At 39.7% G+C, this 23,798-nt stretch overlaps 1 protein-coding gene across 8 annotated transcripts in view; it reads right to left on the reverse strand.

The window, feature by feature from the left end:
* The window catches only part of KDM2A (lysine demethylase 2A), a 98,828-nt gene that overhangs the window by 24,352 nt on the left and 50,678 nt on the right, over positions 1-23,798 (reverse strand). For 7 of the 8 annotated variants that reach the window (XM_031943893.1, XM_031943890.1, XM_031943891.1 and 4 more), the window contains 8 exons: positions 16,730-16,868; positions 13,503-13,581; positions 13,225-13,271; positions 10,099-10,277; positions 6,437-6,543; positions 5,560-5,653; positions 4,104-4,257; positions 2,122-2,237 (listed from right to left, as the gene is read on the reverse strand). In XM_031943893.1, the coding sequence (XP_031799753.1) occupies positions 2,122-2,237; positions 4,104-4,257; positions 5,560-5,653; positions 6,437-6,543; positions 10,099-10,277; positions 13,225-13,271; positions 13,503-13,581; positions 16,730-16,868 (915 nt within the window). Of the gene's footprint in view, positions 1-2,121; positions 2,238-4,103; positions 4,258-5,110; positions 5,515-5,559; positions 5,654-6,436; positions 6,544-10,098; positions 10,278-13,224; positions 13,272-13,502; positions 13,582-16,729; positions 16,869-23,798 lie in introns of those variants that run through there. The other variant, XM_031943895.1, reaches the window with a different exon arrangement.

Genomic DNA, 23,798 nt, shown 5'->3' on the forward strand with positions numbered 1-23,798 from the left:
TGCCTCATCATGTTGTTTCACTGACACTAGCAAAGCGAGCCAGAACAGCAGGGATAAAATCTCCCTGACAAATGGAAATCAGTGACCTATTAATGAAGAATCTTTACAGATCCTGTTTTCCAGTTCCAGTATTCCAAGGACTGCAACTTCAATTTCAGCGGAGCGAGAGGGAAAACTGTGCCTAGAACATCCCTAATGGCTGAACTGCTGAGGCAGCTGCTTCTCTAGGCGAGAACAGCTGACATTTGATCATATTTTGTCCTTTTCGAAGAACTTTTATGAGAGCAAGCTGCTTTCTGAGAAAGCTTCACAAAGAATATTCAAGTCCATTCAAGCCATTAAGTGCCTACTAAGGACAAGGCATGATTCTCAGCACAGAGAACTGAAGGTCAAAACCAAGATGGTGGCAGTGCTACTCTGCAGGTATGCAAGGAGCCCATTTGGGTCCTTTCTGGTCCATAGAGAGTGAGGTTGAAAACAGAACTCTCTGCTTGGGCTACCATCCAGGAGGGTTTTCAACATAACCTCGGTACACTGGTTCCAGGAGGAGTCGATTGGTTATGCAAACATGGCCCAATGTGGGAGTTAGGAGGGGGAGGGTTGGAGAGGAATTTTTATCTTCCAATTCTAAGAATGGACCAATGGTCATGAACCTGTCCAGTCAATTGGAAAGTATGCTTGAAAACTTTCAAGTCTCGTGGCCCTCTTCAACAATGAGATGAACCAAATCAGTTCCAACAGAGCAGTAATGAACTGACCCAACTATACCCACGGAAAGAACTCTAGAAGATGATTATGAACCACTACATAGAATTCCCAATCCCTCTATTTTTGACCACCTTCATTTTTGATTTCCTTCCACAGGCTAACTGTACACTATTTCAGAATCTAATTCTTTTTGTACAGCAAAATTACTGTATGGACACATATACATATGTTGTATTTAACATGCATTGGTCAACCTGTCATCTGGGGGAGGGGGTAGGGGAAGGAGGGGAAAAGTTGGAAGAAAAGGTTTTGCAAATGTTAATGCTGAAAAATTACCCATGCATATATCGTGTAAATAAAAAGCTATAATAATTAAAAAAAAGAAAAGAAAAAGAAAACTTTCAAGTCTCAAAGGAGGCTCCTCGTACATGTAGAAGGTGATTCTTTTAGCTATAAATTACTGGAGCCTCGACAGAAGTAAACAGAAAAGAAATCTGCCCTTGGCTGGGCCTTTGGTTATAGGTTTACAGAGTTCAAATTAGAGTTAAAAAGGACCTTAGATCATCTGGTCCAATTCCTCATTTTAAAGAAGAGGAAACTGAGGCATGGTGAAAGAAAGGGAATTATGATCTGATTATGAAATAAACTACACGCTTTCTATTGCAAATCACTGTTCTCCACAACTTCACCACCATATTTTTTTTATTTTTAAAAATTTCTTTCACCAAGATTTAACTGGATCACTGCTACTTAACTTAAATAATATTTGTGATTTTAGTCCCATGAATAAACCAATTCCTAATTATATTTGAACCCTACAAGGAACAGGATATTCCTCAAATATATTGATGCTTCAATAATATAATGACTTATTTTCCATATTCACGGCAAACTCAAGAACTGCCTATTCAGTTTCAGCATTCTGTTTATTTAAGAATTTGTCTTAATGTCAGCACAAATGTGTCAGAGAAAATGATACAAATTGAGATACTGGATTAAGAAGTACAGAACTAATAAAGTAATTAAGGAAAACAATAGGCACAAAAACTCAAGTTGTCAAATCCTCCTAAGTCAAACTATTAAAACAACAAAGATAACGTTTAAAAAATTCAAAAACTGTTTACTAGCAATTTATATAAAAAATGAAAGATTCGGAGGATAAAGATGCCAAAGGAAATGAAAATGGCCCAAAAGTGACCTGCAAAATTCCCAGCTGTTCACTGCTAGTAAGGAATAAGACCCACGGGACCTCAGAAAAACGGGACCTTAGCCCAAGGGACAGGTGGGCTAAATGCATAACTCCTTTGTTTTGTTCTAGATACCAAGATGAATATTGACATGCATGTTTTGTCTCTAAATAAACTAAAGACCTGAGAGTAAAAGGGTCACACATCTTTAGTTACTGCTACTTACCCGCGTCCGATCTTCAATGTTGTAGATTTTGAGCTGCATGGGGATGTTAAAACTGTGCAAAAAGTTGCCCCCGAACACTAATGTGTCTGTGGGGGTGTATACTGCATGAATCCAGCCTAAAGAGGTAGGAGAACCAACAATGTCTCAAATTAGAGAAGGATTCTCTTGGAGAAGAAGCCCTAGCCTGCTCCTCCTCTTTGAGACCCTCTGCCCTTCCTCCAGGGTGAGCCCTACTACTACTCTATTTTTACTAGTTCTCGGGAGGGGTGGCAGAAAAGAGACCCACCCTCCTCCAACTCCGCCCCCACTACCAGCCTGGTCCTCTCAGGAGGACCAAGGCTATTGACACGGCTCCTACACCTGGCCCAAACTTAGCCAACCCCTCTCCCCCCCTCAGGAAACCTTCAATAACTCTCTGTAAGATTTTCCCCATCCTTATCCTCTCCCTCCCTCCAAAATGTCTGTCACACAACTTTCTCAACAAAAAGAATGGGTCAAGTCACTCATTTGTTCAAATGGCTTCACAGGCTCTCTCAGGCTTATCCTGAGTCCGGTTCAGTCGCACTGCCCCTCACAGCCTCATCTCTTCCCAACCCACAAAATCCACAAACCTCCCTGAATCTCTTCAGGCAGTTTCTAATTCCCCACCCCATCTTCCCCTGAACGCCACTGTTTGTTCTTTAAAGCCCAACTAAACTAGTGCCTCCTCTAGAATGTCTTCTGAGTCCCCTGGTTTGTAGCAGGGTCCTGCTTCAAACCTCAGGGAGCAATTTGCTTTGTAATTCTCTAACACATTTATCAAGTAATATTGTGAATGAATAATGGAAAAATATTAAGTGCCTGCTACATGTGAAGCACTGTGCTTTATATTCCTACTATCATTCTTGAAAGCCCTCAAACCTTGGCTCCTAAAATTACAGAGTAAAAATGATGAACATTTCTGTACCTTTTGGCCCAGTGGACTTCTTACTGGCACTCTACCCTAAGGAGATTACTAGCAGGAAAGACAGACACAGCTGTGCAAAAATATTCCTAATAGCAAAAAGACTGGAAGCAAAGTGGATAGAACGGAGACTAGTAAACGTATCTAATGCAATATAACTGTTGTAAGAAATGATGATGGGCATGGTCTTGGAGAAGCTTGGGAAGACTTGTCTGATTCGATTTAGAGTAAAATGGTACAAGCAGGAGCACAGTTTATACAATAACAACATCATCAAGACAGGCAACTCTGAAAAACTTCAGAATTACGATCAACACAATGACCAAGGCCGACCTCGGAGGATCTGTGATGAAGCAGGGGCCTGCCTCCTAACAGAGAGCTGACGGGCTCGGGCTGCAGACAGAGACTTAGACTTTGGGAGCACAGCTGAGGAGTGAGTTTTACTAGACGATGGACATTTATGACAACGGTTGTTTTGCTTTGCTTTGCTTTTTCAATGGCAAGGAGGGCAGAGGGAGAGAAGGTGGTTTTTAAGATTAAAAAAATAAGAAAATGAGAACTACTTAAAAATGAATTATGATATACTAATGAAAAGGAATTAATTACTGCACTGTAGGGAAAACAGAATATGAAGAATTAAAAGAAATATGGGAGATTTAAAAGAAGGGATGCAGGATCAAGAAGGCAAAAGCAGCTTAACATCAGATACACTGACTACTGCCACATGGGTAGACGAGACCAGCAGAAAGAATTCATTCTGTACACATCATAAACAAAGTCAAGAAGGCTCTGGAAAACGGGGATGATGAATCTTTAAGGGTGGGTTCAAGGAGAGCTACCCGGCAGAGGGTATGGGCACATGTTGAATGCAGCGTTTCAATGGAAGTCGATCCATTTTCAAGTACCTCAAGCGCCTCAGGAGCTAGCAGACACTCGCACTCGGTAACTACTCCTTAGTCATCTCTCGCTACTCACTCCATGAGCTCGATATTCTTTGGGCTCAAGGGAAGATGGTGGCAGCTCTCTGGGCCTTGCTTACCTGAAGGGATAACAAAGGTGTACCCCTGCTTGAGCTCAATACGTTGGCATTCTGACACGCGGTCACCCAGGAAGATATCTCCCTGTTTTCCCGACAGCAGCCAGTTCTCGTACAGTTCCAGGTTTTGGGCCGTCGGTGGGATGAGCCAGAAGACCTGGGGGTTAAAGACTTCAGTCTGTGAACAGTCATTGAGAGAAGCCTCGAAATGCTAACTCTCTACAGGAGGTAATGGCCGCCTGGGCCCAAGACCCCAGATTTTAAAACATGTAGCTTTTCACGATACCTACACGGCAGCCTCCAGTCCATTTCTAAGGAGGACAGAGTGAGGTTCATAAACCTTTAGTTGCCTGCCTGGGTGTGAGACCTCCAAGGCAAATGCTCTCATTTCACAGATGAGCAAATGGAGGCCTGGGAGGTGAAGGGGCGTGACCAACGCTCCCTCAGGAGACCCCTGATTCCTCCTGCTCCCTCGACTTCCCTTAGCAGCAGTGCGCCGTGTCATAGGAAGGTGCGAGGCCCCAGGGTCACTGTGGGGCACTGGACATCAGAGCAGCAGATCGGGTCAAAGTTTAGAGGCTAAACCCACGGCATTATCAGCTGCTTTTAGTTCACAATGTAACAGAAGTGCCTTTGGGCTCAGGCTCATTTGTCTATCTGCTCCAGCTGCTCAAAACACTCTTTTCCTGGTGAACTTACACTCTTGAGAGCTGGGGCCCGGGACAGCTAGGGGCCGCAGGGAATAGAATACCCCCCTGGAGTCAGTCAGGAGGCTCTGAGCTCAACTCCAGCCTCAGATAGTCACCGACTGTGTGACCCTGTCAAAATCATTTAACCCTGACTGCCAGAAAGAGAGTGAGCGAGCAAGAGACACACAGAGACAGAGACAGAGCATACATGAGCAGGAGAGTGTGAGCGAGCTGAGGCACCCAGAGGTTAAGGGACGTGCTCAGAATGTGCAGAGGCAGGACCCAAATCCGGGCCTCCTCGAGGTGAGTTTGGCCCCTTACCGACTCTGCCACCCGGACTCTCAACATGCACAAAAGGAGTATTTCATGTTTGCTCAACTGTGTGCCTTCTCCTGCTTCCTCATGTCTCCACCCAGAATGGTTGGGAAACTTCCTCGCAGATGTTGCTGAGGAATCTCACTGCACAAGAAAAACTTTCTCTCTCATTTGCAGTCTCTGGCCCTCTGCCTGCCCAGGCTCGGGGTGGAGAACACCCCGGCAAGGCCGGGGCTCCAGAGCCCCTCCAAGGTGGGTCATCCCTATGGGTGCTGCCGCCTCAGGGGATTCCACCACTCCCCAGGTCCTAGCCAAACGCCAGCCCTCTCCCTGCCAAGGAAGCTCGGCGGGGCCTTCTGTTCTGGAATGGCTCAAGCATCCGCCACCCAGACTAAATGGCATAGTCCTTAACCTTCCATCGCATCACAAAGGTCCCTCCACAGACAGCACCATACCTTTCCCCCCTGGTGTATGTGGTACCACACAGAGGTGCCACCGAAGTCCACGTGAAAGTCTGTGTAGCAGCCCCGGACACTCATGAGACAGTACCTGGCCCCAAAGGAGGAGACACATCAGGACAATGAAAGACGTAACAGCTCACAAAGCCCATTTGTCATTAAACTTTGCCAAGTGTATTCTCCGTCAAGCATGTAAGCTCAAGGTTCGAGGCTTTCCATCTGCACAAAGGACATACACTGAAAATCTAATTTTAAAGAGAAGCTTGTGTTCTCAAGTCAACAAGCAGATATGAAACCCCAAAGCATCAGGAAAAGGCTGCTCTGGGCCAGTGACAAAAGAAAAGGAGAACCCTTCAACTGGACAGGGGTCCACATATCACCAGGATGTCCCTGGTAAATACTGAGGAAATCCTGTGATCTCAGGTCAGAGTTCCACCTGTCCTGCAGACAAAGTTCCAACAGAATTAGGTCTAGAGGGCTCAAGAACATAACAGCCCCAAAGGGGTTTTATTGGCTGGAGAAGGGGAGAATAGGAAAGCTCTTCCATATCAGAGCAGCTGTTCGTGGGTGCTTCCATCCCCTCCCTCCATTATTACTGGGCGTTTATTCTGTATCCTCTTGCTCACTCTCAACCAAATGCAAGCTTCCTGAGGGGGACCATTTATGTCTGTCTTTCCAGACCCAGCATGCAGCAGATGCTTGATAAATGCTTGTTGTTGACTGATTTCCCTTCCTCAGCCGGGCCCCTGTCTTGCTGTTGGAACTACTTGAATGGATCCCTACCATTCTGTGTTCTCAACTGCTAGCCAGAGACTCTTCTCTATAGTGAACTTTTTTACTTTGCTTGTCCCTGGGGTTTGTGGCTTTTACTTACTTCTGCACTTTGGGATACTGCATCTCCAGAATGGCATTGGTGGACTCTGTCTGGCTTTCCTTCAAGTGTCTTGGCCACATGTTGTCCACCCAATCGATAAAGTCCACCTACAAGAAGCAAGGAAAGGTGGGTTAATGCTCACACTTTCATCTTTTTCCTCCCAACAATTTGGGGGTTCAGGCAGCGGCTTAAAGAGAGACTAAGGGAGCTGCCCGTGACCACAAAGCTAGTCAACGTCAGACCTGGTGTTAAGGCCAAGGGAAAGATGGCCTCACTAAAAATACCCTGACCCACAAATTCCTCTCAGGAGCCAAAAACAAGTAAAAGGTACTACTCAATCACCAAGTACCAAAGAGCTAAACAAATCAACTTGATCACAAACATCAAGGCCTAAAACAAAACCTTCCACAAAGGGATGGGAAAGCTTTTTAGGCTCCTCTTCTGTCCCACTATCTGTTATACTTTTGCTTTGAAAACACATACAAAAGCAGCTCTCTGGAGAGTGTGTGCTTGTAACAGCCATGGAAGGGCCAAGGTCTGGGCTAAGGGAAAAAGCACAGGAAAAGCCTATCAGTCAAGGTTATGGGGAATTGGTTCAGACGAGGTCAAGGTAAAAACAGAGTAGACAGTGGAAGTTTAATAGTATAAGTCTAAGTGTAAGAAAAAGAGGCCCCAGTCCTATTTCTGTTTTTCTATTCCAGATTTCTCCAAGCTTCAATGTCTTCGTCTGTATGAAGCGGAGTAGAGAGAGCCCAGGGTGACGGGGAGCCAGTGAATTCCAGAGTCAGAGAGCGCTCCTGGAGTTCAGGGCCTGCCTACCACACATCCTGTGTGGCCCTGGCCAGCTTCATCACATCATCTCTCTGTTCTTAGAAAATCCTACTCCAGAGAAATGCCAGGTCCAGTCAGGGCCAGAGGGATGCTGATACTGTCAATTGATAACAACTGGGAAAGTGTGTTGAAAAATATCAAGCATTGTGCAGCATGATAAATGTGGAAATACATTTAGAAGAACTGCATATGTTTAACCTATATTGGATCACTTGCTGTTTAGGGGTGGGGGGAGATGGGGAGAGAGGGAGAAAAATTTGGGACACAAGGTTTTGCAAGGTGAATGATGAAAATTATCTTTGAAAAATTTTATTTTGAAAAATGAAAAGCTATTATGATAAAAAAGGAAAAATATCAAGTATTAAATAATTGAGTTAATAACAACATTAATCAAATACAATTCAAGCTCTACAGGCCTTTTCAATTTCTTTTATCTTGTGATTGTTTGGGCTTTGGGAATAATTTTGTTATAAAGAGACTTATTAGAATGGTATTTGCTTTTCTAGAAATATGCTTTTATACTGGAAAATACCCCAATGCAACCACATTTTTATTGTAACCCTTCCTAAAAAGACACAAACCTGCGAGGCAGCCAGTGTCAAGTTGCTAAGTTGGGGTAGCACAGGCTGAATCTTCAACTGAGGCCTGCAAATCCAATCTATCACCGGCCTCATTCTGAACACACACCTGATGCATGGAAAAACCTCCTGATAATTAGAGCTGTCCGAAAAATGAAACAGCCAGTTCAGCAGACAGTGAGCCCTCCCATCATTTGAAGGTTCAAAAAAAAAAAGCTGCCTGACCACTGATTGGATATTCGAATGATGCTTGCAGAAGTCCCATTCATATCTGAAATTCTGTGCTTCTGTGTTTTACTGTTATGAATAAGATACTTTCTGTGTTGGCAGTCAAGGGCATTTCCTGAAAATGCACTATGAGGAAAGTATTAGATTATTCCCTAAATTCCTTTGAGTTTCTCTTCTTTGGCAGAACTCATTTGTGCTATTTGTGCTCAAATCCTACAACATTTTCCTCAATACTCTGCGTAATGCAATCATGATGCCCTGAAAGGGCAGTGGAGAACAGACTACTCCAAGGAAAGGACCGCATAGCTCTGTTTAATTCTCTCCATAGCAATGTACCATGCCTTCCTTCTCAGGTCCCTTGATTTCCTGTCACCGAAGGAGAGGGAGGATTGCCATGCAGGTTTATAGCCCTTTCTTGGGAATAAATAATCAGAAGGAACTATTTATGGAGGCTAAACAAAGCATTTCATAACAAGGTGTGTGTGGGAGATCAAGAGGGACACAGGTCAGCAAACAACTTCTTTCAACTTGCACCTCTGACTTTTGGGAGAGGTGGTTCAATCAGTAGCAATTTCCAGCCATTAACAATTTGAGAGCTATTATACTCTATAGTCATAGAGTAAAAAAAAAAAAAAAGATTTTTTTGGGGAGTAGTCAGAAGGGAATGAGAAAAAGAATGATCTCTGTCCCAAGATAGCTTCACTGACATCATTACAAATTTGGGAGTGTTTCCATATCTCCTGCAATTCCTGTCCTGTTCCAAAAACAAGAAAAAACCCAAGGCCTCAGACTGATGCGATTCCTTTAGGAACACTGTCCTTGGAATCAAGTTTCTGATTTTCCAGTTCTGCACTTTGGGTTTTTCGACCATCCATTTCCAAGAGGGGCCATGTGGGCTTTCCGCTACCAACTCTTACTCATAAGGATCCTTTCTCTTGGTTCCAGGATGCAAATGACACAAAAAGACACAAAAACTGAGCTAAGTGCCATGAGTGAGGGAAAGGCCATCTTTGATGTCACTATAGCATCACCAGCGACAAAGGACTAAAGGAGATGATTCCTGCCCTTCAGAAGTCCATAAATTTCCTTGGCAACTGTCTGCCCCAGAGGAAAGACAAAAACTACATCTGCCCCCCAAGCCCTCTACAAAAGTGGGTCCCAGAGGATTGGAAGATACATATATGTTGATATCTCTTAAATGTACTGATCATTAAATGTATAATTGTTATTTTACATGATAGAAAATATGAATAATCTGAAAGGAGAGGAGAGAATAAGTATCATGTGGAATCAGACTTAAAGTGACAAACAGAACCACTCCGAGACAGAGTTTGTGCCTCAACTAAGTTTTAGTTCCAGGTCTACAAAATAAAAAAGGAAATTCCAGGTCCCAAAATTAATAAACATAGTTAATCCAATGTCCTGCTGGGAGCTGTCAGTCATTAGCTATGCTGAGGTTATGGTGAAACCAATCCTCTCTGCTGCATAGATCAGTGGGGAAACTTCCCTTTTCTATTTATTTACTACTTTCTTTTTAAGTGACTGGTCTCCTTACCTTCGAGTTAAAGAAGACTTCCATCATTCCTGACACATCTGAGAGGGAATGTATTTTTAAACTTCCTCAACTAGGGCACAGACTCAAGGATGACACTATTCTATCTTGTAAGGCCTGTGGTAGCCTCGATGACCTGAGTTCGGGACTAGCTTCCGAAGCTTCAATCTTAAAAGCATTAACATTTGGGGCCGCTAGGTGGTGCAGTGGATGGAGGACCAGCCCTGCAATCAGGAGGACCCGAGTTCAAATCCGACCTCAGACACTTAACACTTCCTGGCTGTGTGATCCTGGCAAGTCACTTAACCCCAACTGCCTCAGCCAAAAAAAAAAAAAAAGCACTAACATTTTCAGGGTAAAGCTTTCTGTCCTTTTCAGCATATTCATGAAAAAGGTATCAATTTTACAAAAATGAACAAGCCCCTTACTAACGTCACTTGTCGGAAGGGAAAGAGTTGGGTTAAAAAAATTACCGTGGTAGGCCTCTGCACCATGTTCTCCAGTCTGGTGTGGCTGAATTCCAGGCTGATAACATTATAGAGTTTTTCACGCTCTTCCTCTGGAGTCTCATAATAGCGGGTCCACTGGGCCATGGTCATTTCAATGCCTTTCTGAGTGTTCACATCCATGACATCCACCAGTCTCCGGCTCCCTGTCATGAAAAGCTCATTTTTGTATGTGTGCCAGGAACCAGTACAATCGGTCACGTGGTAACACCCCCCATCTCCTTTCGATTCTTCTAACCAACTCCTTTATGTGCAATCAAAGGGAAGGAGAGGCCTGGTAAAAATACCGAGGACCCCTGATATGCTAAACAAGGGACGGATTAGGTGAGAGGACAGACAACTTCACAAGGAGAAACAGGACTATTTCCACGGGCAGAACTAGAACCAGAATTTAAAGCAAGTACCACCTGCTCATCCTTTGATTATAATCCTTTTTAAAAAAACAAACAAACAAACAAACAACTCAACCAATCAAAGTTTTTAATGTAGAATTAATTCAACAAACAGATATTTGTCAGGTCCTCATTACATACAAGGTACCTGCCTCAGTTTATCATTTATAAAACAGCAGTAATGGCCATTTCTAACGCAGGATGTTGTAAGGATCGCGTGAGGTGCCTACAATGCACTTGGCAAATCTTCAGTTATTTACTATATATAAATGGGAACGATAACACTCTCAGACACAAAGATGAAACGAACAAGGAGAGTGACTCAATGAACTTATCATCTAGTAGAGGAGAGAAAGCAAATTGTGAACTGCCACGGGAATGATACAAACAAGGTTCTCAGTAAAGAACGGGAAAGAGCGAGAGCAAGTGAGTTGAGGAGAGAAAGCAAGTAAGCCAGAAAGGAAAGGCCCAGAGCCCACCTGCCTTGAGTAATCAGGAAGGATTTCCTGGCAGAAAGAGCATTTAGTGGGTGATATGGCAGGAATGGCCTGCTGAGTACCCATGCTCATGGAGCAGGGGGAAGCATGGAAAGAGACACAAAAAGAAGCAAGATAATAAGCCACAGAGAGAGCAAAGGGTCTGAGGCCTGGGCAGTGTTCAGCGTCAAATGGGGCAGAATGTCAAAGGACATTATGGCCTGGCCTGAACACTCAGTCTAGCCCTGTACAGGCCTCAGAAGGTTTGCAACAATATTTATGACCTAAATGTCCCAGGGAACTTATAAGAGAGATAAAAGAAAGACAATATCCAAGGGGACTAGACAACACGGTTACAGGATGGTTGTTAGAGTAAATATAAATATAAATAAAACAAACTTTTATGTATTAAAAGCTTCAGTCATCTTTTGTGTAAAAGGAAAAAGTAGAATTTCCTGTATATCAGCAAAAATGAATACCACTAAAAATCTGGAAAAACTGATTATATTCCAATTAAATATGCTTTAAAGATCCTCAAACCCTGAGATATGATAGGGCTGGCTATCGATAGTAGAGAGCACAGCTCCCGGCTTCCTAGGAAAACACCGAGCAGTCTTTGGATGCTAGTTGGAGGACTACCTTACAGACTGAGGGGAGAGAATGACTGGCTGAACCCAAGTACTTGTGGTGAGAACAGAAACGATGGTGGCCATGATTCCACATCACACTGAGCATTCTGACCGTCATTAGCAGGCCTGGCACCCTTACAGCTGGCCATTTGCTGAACTTCTCACTGGCCAGCTGTGTGAAGTCTATCACTGCTGTATTATACAGCATCTGTGGAGAAGCCCCACCTCTATCACACGCCGCTATTTTATGGCATTTTCAAGGAGATACTCCTATAACAGAAGCAGGTCTTTTGAGGGGATGGCAAGGGGAACAAGGAAAAGGTAAAGGAGATGGGCACTAATTGGTTCAGTAAACTTATGAGCGCATGCTTGATGGGTAGTCCCAATGGGCAAGAAAGGCAGGGGAAGTGGAGTCATGTTTTAATGTGAGGGCAGTGGCTGAGTCAGGCCTGGGGACTGGTTCTGATTGGGAGGTGACTGTGACCAAGGGGCAAATGTCTGAGTTAGATCGGCTGAGCATGTGGGTGTGCAGACCTGCAGGACTGAGCATGGATGCCGGGTGGGACGGAAGACGCTAAGGCAGAAGCATCCCTCTGCCGTCCACAGAAGAAGCAGAGAGAGAATTGCAAAGGACATTCTGGTGTCCGGAAGCAGGCTATAGTGTAGAGAGTAGTACTGTCTAAGGAAGAATAATTAATTTAGGCAAATTTGAGATTTCTGCTTAAATAAGAGATAAGAAGAAACCACTTTTAGATTCAACTTTTTCAGAAAGATAACTAACCTATATCCAGTCTTAATGAATAAAATTAATTTTGCAATCCTTCTGCGTCATCTTGCATCTTAAACACAGAGTAGGCCTTAAAGTATTTGGTGAATCAATGAGCACCCTCTGAAGATCTGACCAGGACAGGTTTGGTAAGATTTTTAAAAAATCCAAAAAACAATTAAAATAAATCTTTTGAAATCTGCTAATGTATTGTTAGGATTTCTCTCTTTCATAAAAGAACTAAGTAACATTCTGATGCAAGTTTTTCCTAAAGAAGCTTCTCAAGATACTTACACTTTTTGTGGAAAATCCCATGTTTACATGTAAGTAAATAAAAGTATGAAGTAATCTGAATGGGGCTGGGATACTGACAAGAAAAGCTTCCTTTGGAATCAGCACATGAGCTAAGCTTGGAAGGAAGCTCAGTACTCTAAGAGGCAGAGGTGAGAAGGGATCCCTATGCTACAGATAAGAAAATTAGATCCTAGATTGAGGCCATGGGAGATAGTGACAGTTTCATTTTAAAAGAAATTTGTATAAAAGTTCTAATTTGATTAGGAATAATTTCTTGGTTAAAATCTAATGTCTAAAATAGTTACTTCCCTTCTCTAGTAAGTTGTTCTGGAAGATTGGACAGATTGATATGTATGGTAGCCAAGGGAAAAAAATGAGTTCAAATGCCCTGTTCATTGTCCAGGCAAGATGCTTGTAGGTCTCCTTGCATTTGGGGCTCATCTGATCTGTTACTGTTAAGTTTTTCCAAATGTTCACCCCAGGCTCAAACACTATACCCCTCCCTCAAAGGCCTGGAAGTCCAGAGAGGAACTTACCCACACACATTTTCACATCATTCACAGTGAAGTCCGGATCAGGCATCCTAGGAAATAAACAGTAGAGTAAGTGCAAAAGGAGTCAAAAAACCTGAACCAGAATGGCTGTAGGATCTACTTCCCACAGAAGACTTCTCTCTCTGCTTTTTGGTCACCTGTCCTTTTGGATCATCTGTTTGATTCTCCATTCAGCAGTTATTATTAAGAGAATCAGTTGTCCCCAGGAGCACAAGACTGACATTTCTCAATGTACCCATCCATTCTGCCAGCCCACTTACTTTATTCCAAGTCCATCAGAATTCTTGAAAATCAGAGGGTCTCTCAAGCCACCCCGCTGGATATACTCTACATTAAAATCTGTCACCAAAGGAAAACAAGCATTAGAAAGATCCAAGTTTCACCTAAAAGTTCAAAACTTAATTTTCAAAATACAATTTGTGCAAAGCTTTGGTAACTTTTGGTAACTGTCCTTGTCCTTGATATCCCCCCCCCCAAATTAACATTAATTCTGTTTTCTACAATAGATACTATTGCACCTACTCACCCACCTCCCATCCCATATGCCAAAGTGCAAGGCTGACTGGTACACGAAGAATCCCACAAATGAACTATCTATGTCAAAGGGATATAAAAGGTCTTTCATTACATTATTAATAAGGACAGGGTCCTTCAGGAAAAACTCCTTCCTCAGCTATCCGAAAATAGTTGGCACCTAATATCCCTTAAGATTCCTCACTGGGTAACCCACAACTACAAAAAAGCTCCAAAGACAGTTCTCAGATTCACCAGTCAGGGTATCTCAACAAACACTTGCTATGCACCTACTATGTGCACCAACTCCTGCTCTGCTAGGAGGTTTCCCTGAAGTGCCTAGACATCCTGACACCATCCTCCAATCTTTACTCCTTCATTTATGGTTCAACAATGAGCTGACTCTCCCCAGCCTCAAAGTCAATTCTTCAACACAACCTTGATCCCACCCTTTCCTGTTTTCTTGAGTAGATCAGCAGTCCCTCAACCATCTTGTCTCTATTTTCTAGTCATTACCTATCCATTAGTTCCTTCCTTATTGTCTTCAAATATACCCATTCTCATTCCCTCATTTCTACCCTAAATTCCAAGAAAAAGTACTTTATTGCTGGCTTCACTTCCTCTCTTCTTACTTCTCAATCCTTTACAAGCTAGTTTCCTGGCTTATCACCCAAATGAAACTGCTCTCTCCAAGTTTAAAAAAAAAAAAAACAAACGATCTTTTAACTGACAAATCTAACACCCTTTTCTCACTTGCTGCAATCTTCCCCACTGGAATTTGTCTAACCATTCAGTAGTCAAAGTGTTTTCCTAAAGAGCAGATAATTAAATTCTTGTTGAGTGATCTGGTATTCTCTGATAACCCCCTCTCAAGTCTCTTTGAGACCCTTAGTATGCCCATTCTCTGTATCCTCAGGTCTCACATCTCTATGCAGAAAGCGTCTAGATTCACAGCTCAATAGTCCAAGTTTCTCTTCAGAGGCCCAGTATAGCATCACAAACAGTACATTTGACTATTCAGACTGGATGTTTCAGGAACATCTTAATCTCAACATACACAACACTGAGATCATTATCTTCCAAATCACATCTATTTTCTAAATTTCCCTATTTTTTGTCAAAGACATCATTATTTCCCAATGTCCCTAGTTAAAAACACATTGATTATACATTACCACACACACACACACACACACACACACACACACACACACACACACAATTTCTCTCCAAAGAGAATATAAGTTAAATATGTATACATCTATTGTATTTAACATATATTTTAACATATTTAACATATATGGGACTACCTGCCATCTGGGGGAGGGGGCGGGAGGGAGGAGGGGAAAAGTTGGAGCAGAAGTTTTTGCAAGGGTTAATGCTGAAAAATTACCCATGGATATGTTTTGTCAATAAAAAGCTATAATTAAAAAAAATAATAAAGCATAAAAAAATTATATGTAACCCAAATAAACCAATCAATCAATCAATCTGGATTTCTGGGGAAAAAAACAAAAACAAAAACCAAAGAGAATATAAGTTCCCTGAGGACAAGGATCTAATTTTTGTCTCTGTATCTCCAGTCTCTAGCATAGTGCCTAGCATACCGTAAGCATTTATTGACTGATTAAAGAGCATGATGCCAGGGTTTAGTTAAAAGACACAAAATTTATGCCTGGAAAGACTTACATAAATTGATACTGAATAAAGTGAGCAGAACCACAAGAACACTGTACACAATAATAGTAAGATTATGTGATGGAATGGGCCCTTCTCAACAATGGAGATGCTTCAAGGTAATTCCAATAGACTCAGGATGGAAAATGCCATCTGCAACCAGAAATAGAACTATGGGGACTGAATGCGGATTGAAGCATAGTGTTTTCACCTTAACTTTTTGTTTGTTTTCTTGTGGGTTATTCCCTTTTGGTTTGATTTTTCTTGCATAACATGACAAATATGGAAACATCTTTAAAAGGATTACACATATTTAACTTATATCAGATTGCTTGCTGTCTTGGTGAGGGGGAGGTAAGAAAGGAAGAGAGAAAAAATTGGAACATAAAAGTCTTATAAAAATGAATGTTGAAAACTATCTTTACATGTAATTGGAAAAATAAAATAATATTGAAAATTTTTAAAAAGAGAAAGAAAAATATGGTTCGTTCCCCAATTGATCATTTTACAACTATTGTTGGCTAACATTATATATATATATATATATATATATATATATATATATATATATTTATGTAATAATATAATAATAATAATAATAGATTGGCTAAATTGATAAAGGGGAGAGTGACAATTGTTGGAAATGATGGAAAAAACTGGGACACAAATTCATTGTTGGTAAAATTGTAAAATGATCCAAGCATTTTGGAGAGCAATTTGGAATTATGCCCAAAGAGTTATTAAGCTACCTCTACTCTTTGACCCAGCAATATCACTACTTGGACTATTTCCAAAAATGATTACAGGAAAAAAAAAAAAAAAAACTTGTGTGCTCTAAAATGTTTAAAGCAGCTCTCTTTGTGGTGGCAAATAACTGGAAATTGCAGGGATAGCCAACTGATTGGGGAATGGCTAAACAAGTTGTGGCATATGATTGTGATGCTTTTTTTTTTTTTGGCACTATGTTGTAGAAATGCTTATTTTATTCCATAAATTAAAAATAAAATTGAAAAAAAGATTACCCATGGATAAGCTTTGTCAATAAAAAGGTATAATTTTAAAAAATAATAAAACATAAAAAATTATATGTAACCCAAATAAACCAATCAATCAATCAATCTGGATTTCTGGGGGTAAAAAACAAAAACAAAAACAAAAACCAAAGAGAATATAAGTTCCCTGAGGACAAGAATCTAATTTTTGTCTCTGTATCTCCAGTCTCTAGCATAGTGCCTAGCATACCGTAGATTATTTAGATAGAGCTTTGATCAATGAGGAAAGAGTAAATAATACCAACCTTTTCCTTCCATAAAGGTGACAAAACTAGCATTGTATTTGTTGGTGTGGAGTTTTTCATCCAAGTCAAAAGTCCTTTTTCCTTCAATTTCATCATCAGAAATACCATCATCTTCATAGCGTCTTCGCATGGTGCCACGCTGTAAGAAGGAGGACATGGCACTTGTTGGTAGCGGCAATTTGGGGATTCCTCCCCAGAAGGTAACATCTTTACCCAATAGTACAAGGACGAGATGGTGCCCTACCCAATAGTGCTAGGGCATCATCTCGTCCTTGTACGTCACCAGCAATCATACATTAATTCTCCTACTCACGTAGACCTACCTAGTCCTTCCTTGAGTTAAAGAACAGCATCAATGACAGAATATATATGAATTGCAGAAATAACACAAATGAAATTGGACTTGGGCCAACTTCTTGAACAAGCTAGCAGGATCACCAAGTTTAGAGGAAGAGCAGTTTTTATAGACCAGTCTAACAAAGGTTTCATTGCCCTGTTTATCAGTGGCAATAGCTGAACTTATGAGCATTTTCAAACAATAACACAATATATTTCCATTAGGAATAAAAAACCAAAATCCCTTGTCAGCCTTACATTAAAAGCTTCAAGAATCACGTAACCCTGAGGACAGGTGCAAATATATGCCAGGCAGTTTAGCAACTGAAATAGGCTGGCTAGCTCTCAACCATTCAAGCCGGTAATCTTCAAAGAAGAGTGGGGTATATGGAGGAAAAAAAATTAGAACTGAGGAGAACAGCATGGTTGTTCAGTTCACATAAAGGCTGCCCACTTCTGTGACTCATATTCCCTTTCCTGTGCCTTGCACAGTTTGCCCTTGGCCAACACCCCAAGTGGCTGATCATTCTCTGACAGACACCTCTTAGGCCCATGTCCTTCTTTTACCCAGTCACTCCTACAGCAGCAGCCAAGTTCTCCCTTCTGCCCCATCTTCTCTCAGGTGCATGAGAAGTATCAAGCAGGTGAAGCAGTGAATGAACAGAAGTAGGAGCTAGCACAAGAGCAAAGATGGGTACTTGGAGCTCTGATCTCCAACCAGATATCCCTTCCCTCAACACACTGGATAATAGAGTCACAAATTAAGACATCCTTCTATCACCTGAAAGGCCATGGCCTTCCCAAGCATTTTATCATCTGTCTGGCTGCTGCCTCTCTCCTCCCAGAACAGGCACACTTTGGATCTGGAACCTGACTTCCACAGACTACCTCTTATCTCCCCCCTTCCAATTTTCTTTAATTGCTTTATAAAGTGTTTAAACCAAGATAAGAAAAAAGAGTATAAGTACCATTGACTTAAAAAGCACTGAAAATGTTTTTAATAAGAACAAAAAAGGTTTTTGTATTAATAAAATAAAAATTACTTAAAATGGTTTATTTGATCTGTCCTCAATATTATAATTTCTGCATGCTTTATTATGTACAAAATATAATTCATATAATAGTGTAAATGTATATATTATACACTATTGAGAAGCATGTCTAAAAAAACTGATGGAAGCTATGTTCAAAAAAGGTTTGAGCTCACCAGCAAAAGACGCAAAGTGATGTAAGGTCAAGTCAACAAACATTGCTTAAGCACATAGTAATATGCCAGATGAGTACTGAGAATATAGAGAAAGGAAAGAAACATCCTGTGCTCTCAAGTTAGTCCCATTCTAATAAGAAAGATAGCAAACAAACAACTAGATATAACAAGAAATATACACGGAGAGAAAGCACCCACTTGCCATTCTTGAAAATAATATGGAACTTAGCCTCCAAAGTTACAAATTGGTTTGCAAAACCAATATTAGACCTCAAGGCCTCAAGCTCAGAGATCAGAGAAAGAAAAAAAAGGACTCACAGGTACAAAAATATTTCTAGTAGCTCTTTTTGTGGTAGCAAAGAACCAGAAACCAGCAGCTTGCCCAATAACTGGGGAATGGTTGAACGCTACTGTGTTGAAAGGGCTTTAGAGAAAACTGACTAGATTTTTATGAGCTAATGAAGAGTAAGGTGATAGAAGCAGGAGAAGAACTTACATGCTGTCCAAAAACCTACTGGAAACAATTCACAGCTTTAGCAAAGTTGCAGGATATAAAATAAACCCACACAAATAATCAAGATTTCTATATATTACCAACAAAGCCCATCAATAAAAATGACTGTAGACAAAATAAAATACTTGGGGGGGCTATCTGCCAAGACAAACCAAGAACTACATGAACACAATTACAAAATGCTTCTCACACAAATAAAATCAGATCTAAACAACTGGAAAATTATCAATTGTTCATGGCTAGGCTACGCTAATATAATAAAAACAATTCTGCCTTGTTCAGTGACATACCAATCAAACTGCCAAAACATTATTTTACAGAACTAGAAAAAATAATAACAAAATTCATCTGGAAGAACAAAAGGGCAAGAATATCAAGGGAATTAAACCAAATCTAAAACTATATTATAAAGATGCAATAATCAAAATCATTTGGTACTGGCTAAGAAATAAAGTGGTGGATCAGTGGAATATATTAGATACACATGACATAATTAGTGAGGCCTATAGCAATCTGTTATTTGATAAGTCCCCAAACTCCAGTTTCTGTAATAAGAATTCACTATTTGACAAAAATTGCTGGGAAAAACTGAGAAATAACAAGTCAGAAACTCATCATAGACTCACATCTCACACCCCATACCTAAATAATGTCAAAAGCAGTACATGATTTGGGCAGAATGACACCACAAACAAATTAGGAGAGAGCAAGGGATAATTTATCTATCAAATTTTTGGAGAAGGGAGAAATTTATAACCAAAGAAGGATTAGAGAACATTATGAAAAGCAAAATGTTCAACTTTGATTACATTAAATTTAAAAGATTTTCTACAAACAAAACCAACAGAAACAAGATTAAAAGGGAAGAACAAAGCTGGGAAATTTTTTTTACAACTAGTATTTCTGATAAAGGACTCATTCCTAAAATATATAAAGAACTGTGTCAAATTTATAAGAATACAAGTCATTCCAAAATTGATAAATGGTCAAAGAATATGAACAGACAACTTTTAGATGATGAAATTAAAGCCACCTATAATTATAAGAAAAAATGCTCTAAATAACTCTTGATTAGAGAAATGCAAATTAAAATAATTCTGAGGTACCACCTGACATCTCCCAGACTGACTAAGATGACAGGAAAAGATAATGATAAATGTTGGAGGAGATGTGGGAAAACTGGAACATTAATGCATTGTTGGTGGAATAGTGAAATGATACAGCCATTCTGGAGAGCAATCTGGAACTATGCCCAAAGGGTTACCAAACTGCATATCCTTTGACTCAGAAGTGCCATTACTCAATCTGTATCTCAAGAAAATCCTAAAGTAGGGAAAAGGACCTATATGTGCAAAAATATCTGTAGCAGCTTTTTTTTTTTTGGTAGCAAAGAATTGGAAAAGGAGTAGATGCCCATCAATTGGGGAATAGCTGAACCAAATTGTGGTACAGGAATGTAATGGAATACTATTGTATAAAAAATGATGAATAAGCTGATTATAGAAAGGCTTGGAAAGATTTATATGAACTGATGCTGAGAGAAACAAGCAGAACGAGGAATACATTGTACACAGTGACAGCAAGAATGTGAGGTGATCAACTATGAAAGGCTCGGTTCTTCTCAATGGTTCAGTGATCCAAAAAAATCCCAGTGACTCTGGACAGAAAATGCTATCTACATCCAGAGAAAAAACCAAGGAGACAATGTAAATCAGCACATGCTAGGTTCACTTCTTTTTTCTGTTGTTTTTTTTTTAAATTTATCTCTCCCATGGTTTTTCCCTTTTGCTCTGATTTTCCTCTCCCATCATAACTCATAAAGCAATATGTATTAAAAATAAACTTACTAAAATTAAAAACAACAACAGCAAAGAGCTTATATGATCACAATATTTTAAAGGTAAACAACTTTGTTCTTTCTTTTCTTTTCTTTCTTTTTTTTTTTAAAGGTTTCTTCTCCAATCATTTATTTTTAAATATTTCTGACAGGTAGTGCTTTCTCATAGACTTAATATAAAGTTAAGTTTTCTTTAAGAAATCTTAATTTCAATATTATATATTCTATCTGAATTCTCTATTTTTGGTGAAAACTCTATTTAATGAAACTAATGCCTGGGGAATCTAAGGCAAATAACAGAATTAAGAACTAATCAAAGCATTGAGCAACTACTATTTTAGAGGCCCACTGATGAAATATAATATCCATCTCCCAACAAGGAGGTGATAAATTAAAAATGCAGAATGAAACATATATATTTGTATGTGGACAATAGGGAACATGTTCTGCTTTACCAAACATATTAGAAGGGGTATTTTTTTTTCCTTCTCAGTGTGGGATGGAAGAGAGTTGGGGAAAGGATGTGTCACAATTTAGCATATTCAAAAGAATGTAATTGTTTCAAAAAATGATTCAAAAAATAAGAAATTCCTCCAAATGGTTTACACTTATGGCAATTATCACTGAGATAACCAGAGAGCTTTCAAAAGCAACTACTCTGAAGGAATCAACATAGTTATGTTAGGGAAGATCTTATATTTGGTTATATAGAAATTGAGACTTTCTTCTCACCAAAGACCTCCTTGGGGTCTAAGCTAAGTAAAAGACAAAAGACTATAGACACAGTAGTCATTTTATTTGCCTAATTAGAAACTACTTTCCAAAATGGGCTGTACTGATTTATAACTCCACCAACAATACATTATGTTCCCATCTTTTGTCATCTTTGTCAGTTTGCAGGGTATAAAATGTCAGAATTGTTTTAATTTATGTTTTTCTTATTTGTAATTTGGAATATTCTTTTTTATTGCTGTTAATACTTGGTAATTCTTTTTTTCAACTTTCAACGTAAAATTTTGAATCTATAGTCATTAAGGATATGAGGGTAAAAACTTTCTATGCTTTATCTTTCCTTGGTTTAGGTAATTGTGGTGTTCTTTTCTTTAAAATATAGTGGTTCTCTCTGGGAGCAGGATTCTTGGGGAGGTTTTTTGGAGGCAGCCTTAGTTTCCCTTCCAAGTAATAGTCACTTCAAATACAGCCAGGTGTTAAAAGTTCAAATCTTTTATTGCTTCCTCCAAAATAGCCCGGTGAGTTTTCTTGGTGCCTCTCTTTCCAAAAGCTCCCTCTGAATGTCTCCAAATCCAAAGATTTGTCCTTCAGCCTGCAGCTAGCACAAAGGTGGAAAATGGAATGAATCTGACTCCACCTCCCAGAGTGGACTTATGGGCTTCCTCCCAGAGTGCTCCCCTCTCAGTGTCAATCTTCCGAACTAACCTGAAGCTCTAAGAGCTTCTATATATATGATCTCCCAAAGGTTGACTTCTCCTCTGAAGGAGGGCTCAAGGGAGGTGCGAATTCATGAAGTTACAAAGTTAACTTTGTGAATCTCCCATACTTGTGAACTCCAATGAGTACTTAAATACATTAGTGAGTTAAGAATTTGCTAAGTATCATGCTAAATTAGGCTACTGACCTATCACTTTGTAAGGATTTGCTTATGAACCAATAAGCATTGTATCTATTCCACTGAGTTAACACTAGGATTCTAACATCTCCCTTGAATTATCACCTTGTTTCAAGTTCTGGCTCATAAAAGGTAATAGGCTCTATTTGTCTCATAAAGAGCTCCGTAGAGTGTTTCCTGAGAGAATAACTTATTTAGTTAGTATTGGTAATAATTATTTTTTAAAATTTGATAGAATTATCCTATAAATTTATCAAGACAAGAAGTTTTTTTTTTTCCTCCTTGGGAGTAGCTAAATAAACTGTGGTCCACTTATACAATAGAACATTATTGAGCTTTAAGAGACAACAAATATGATGAACAGAGAAATATGGAAAGATCTACATGAATCGATGATCAACAAAGTAGAGCCGAGAAAATATTATATACACAAAATGACTATAACAATGTAAATGGAAAGAACAATTTAAGAGTAAATGTTGCAAAATCATAAATAACAATCTAAGACATTCCCATCTCACTGTTTCTCAAAAGAAGTTCAATGTTATTGTTCTCTAAGAAATGACCAGCAGGATGAATACAGAGAGGCTTGGAGAGACATACATGAAGTGATGTTAAGTGAAATGAGCAGAACCAGGAGATCATTATACACTTCAACAACAATACTATATGAGGATCAATTATGATGGATGTGGCCCTCTTCAGCAATGAGATGAACCAAATCAGTTCCAATTGATCTGTAATGAACAGAAACAGCTACACCCAGAGAAAGAATACTGGGAAATGAGTATGGACCACAACATAACATTTCCACTCTTTCTTATTTGCTTGCATTTTTATTTTTTCTTCTCAGGTTATTTTTATCTTCTTTCTAAATCCAATCTTTCTTGTGCAACAAGATAACTGTATAAATATGTATACATATATGTTATTTAACTATACTTTAACTTATTTAACATGTATGGGACTACCTGCCAGCTAGGGGAGAGGGTGGGGGGAAGGAGGGGAAAAGCTGAACAGAAGTTTTTACAAGGGTCAATGTTGAAAAATTACCCATGAATATGTTTTGTATATAAAAAGCTATAATAAAAAATAAAATTAAAATATAAAAAGAAGTTCGAGGGTGGGTAGGATATCTATATTTTCCAGACTTTTTCAATGTAATAATAAGTTTTTATTTGATTTTGCCCATATATTTTACAATAAAGGATAGTTTTCTGTTATGAGGTCTAGGTGGTAATAATGGGGAACTATTGGTCACAAAGTTTTTTTTTTTTTTTTTTTAAATAAACTTCTTTTTAAAATGTCTAGTCAAATTAATAGTTTCCTAAGGGCAGGGGGAAGGAGAAATATTTTGCTTTTCCCTCTAGTTTCTTACACTCTCACCAGAGATGGCTCATCTTTTAGAAGCATCCTCACAGGTTGGGAACACAGAAAAGGAGGGAAGAAAAGTAAAACCTGCCCAAACCAAGTCATTCAGCCTCTTCTCTTTAATGAAACAAGAAAAAGACTATAGCTCAATCTTTCATTTTTTTTTTTGCTGCTGAG

Source organism: Sarcophilus harrisii, chromosome 6, assembly GCF_902635505.1.
Source record: "Sarcophilus harrisii chromosome 6, mSarHar1.11, whole genome shotgun sequence".
Classification (NCBI taxonomy): domain Eukaryota; kingdom Metazoa; phylum Chordata; class Mammalia; order Dasyuromorphia; family Dasyuridae; genus Sarcophilus; species Sarcophilus harrisii.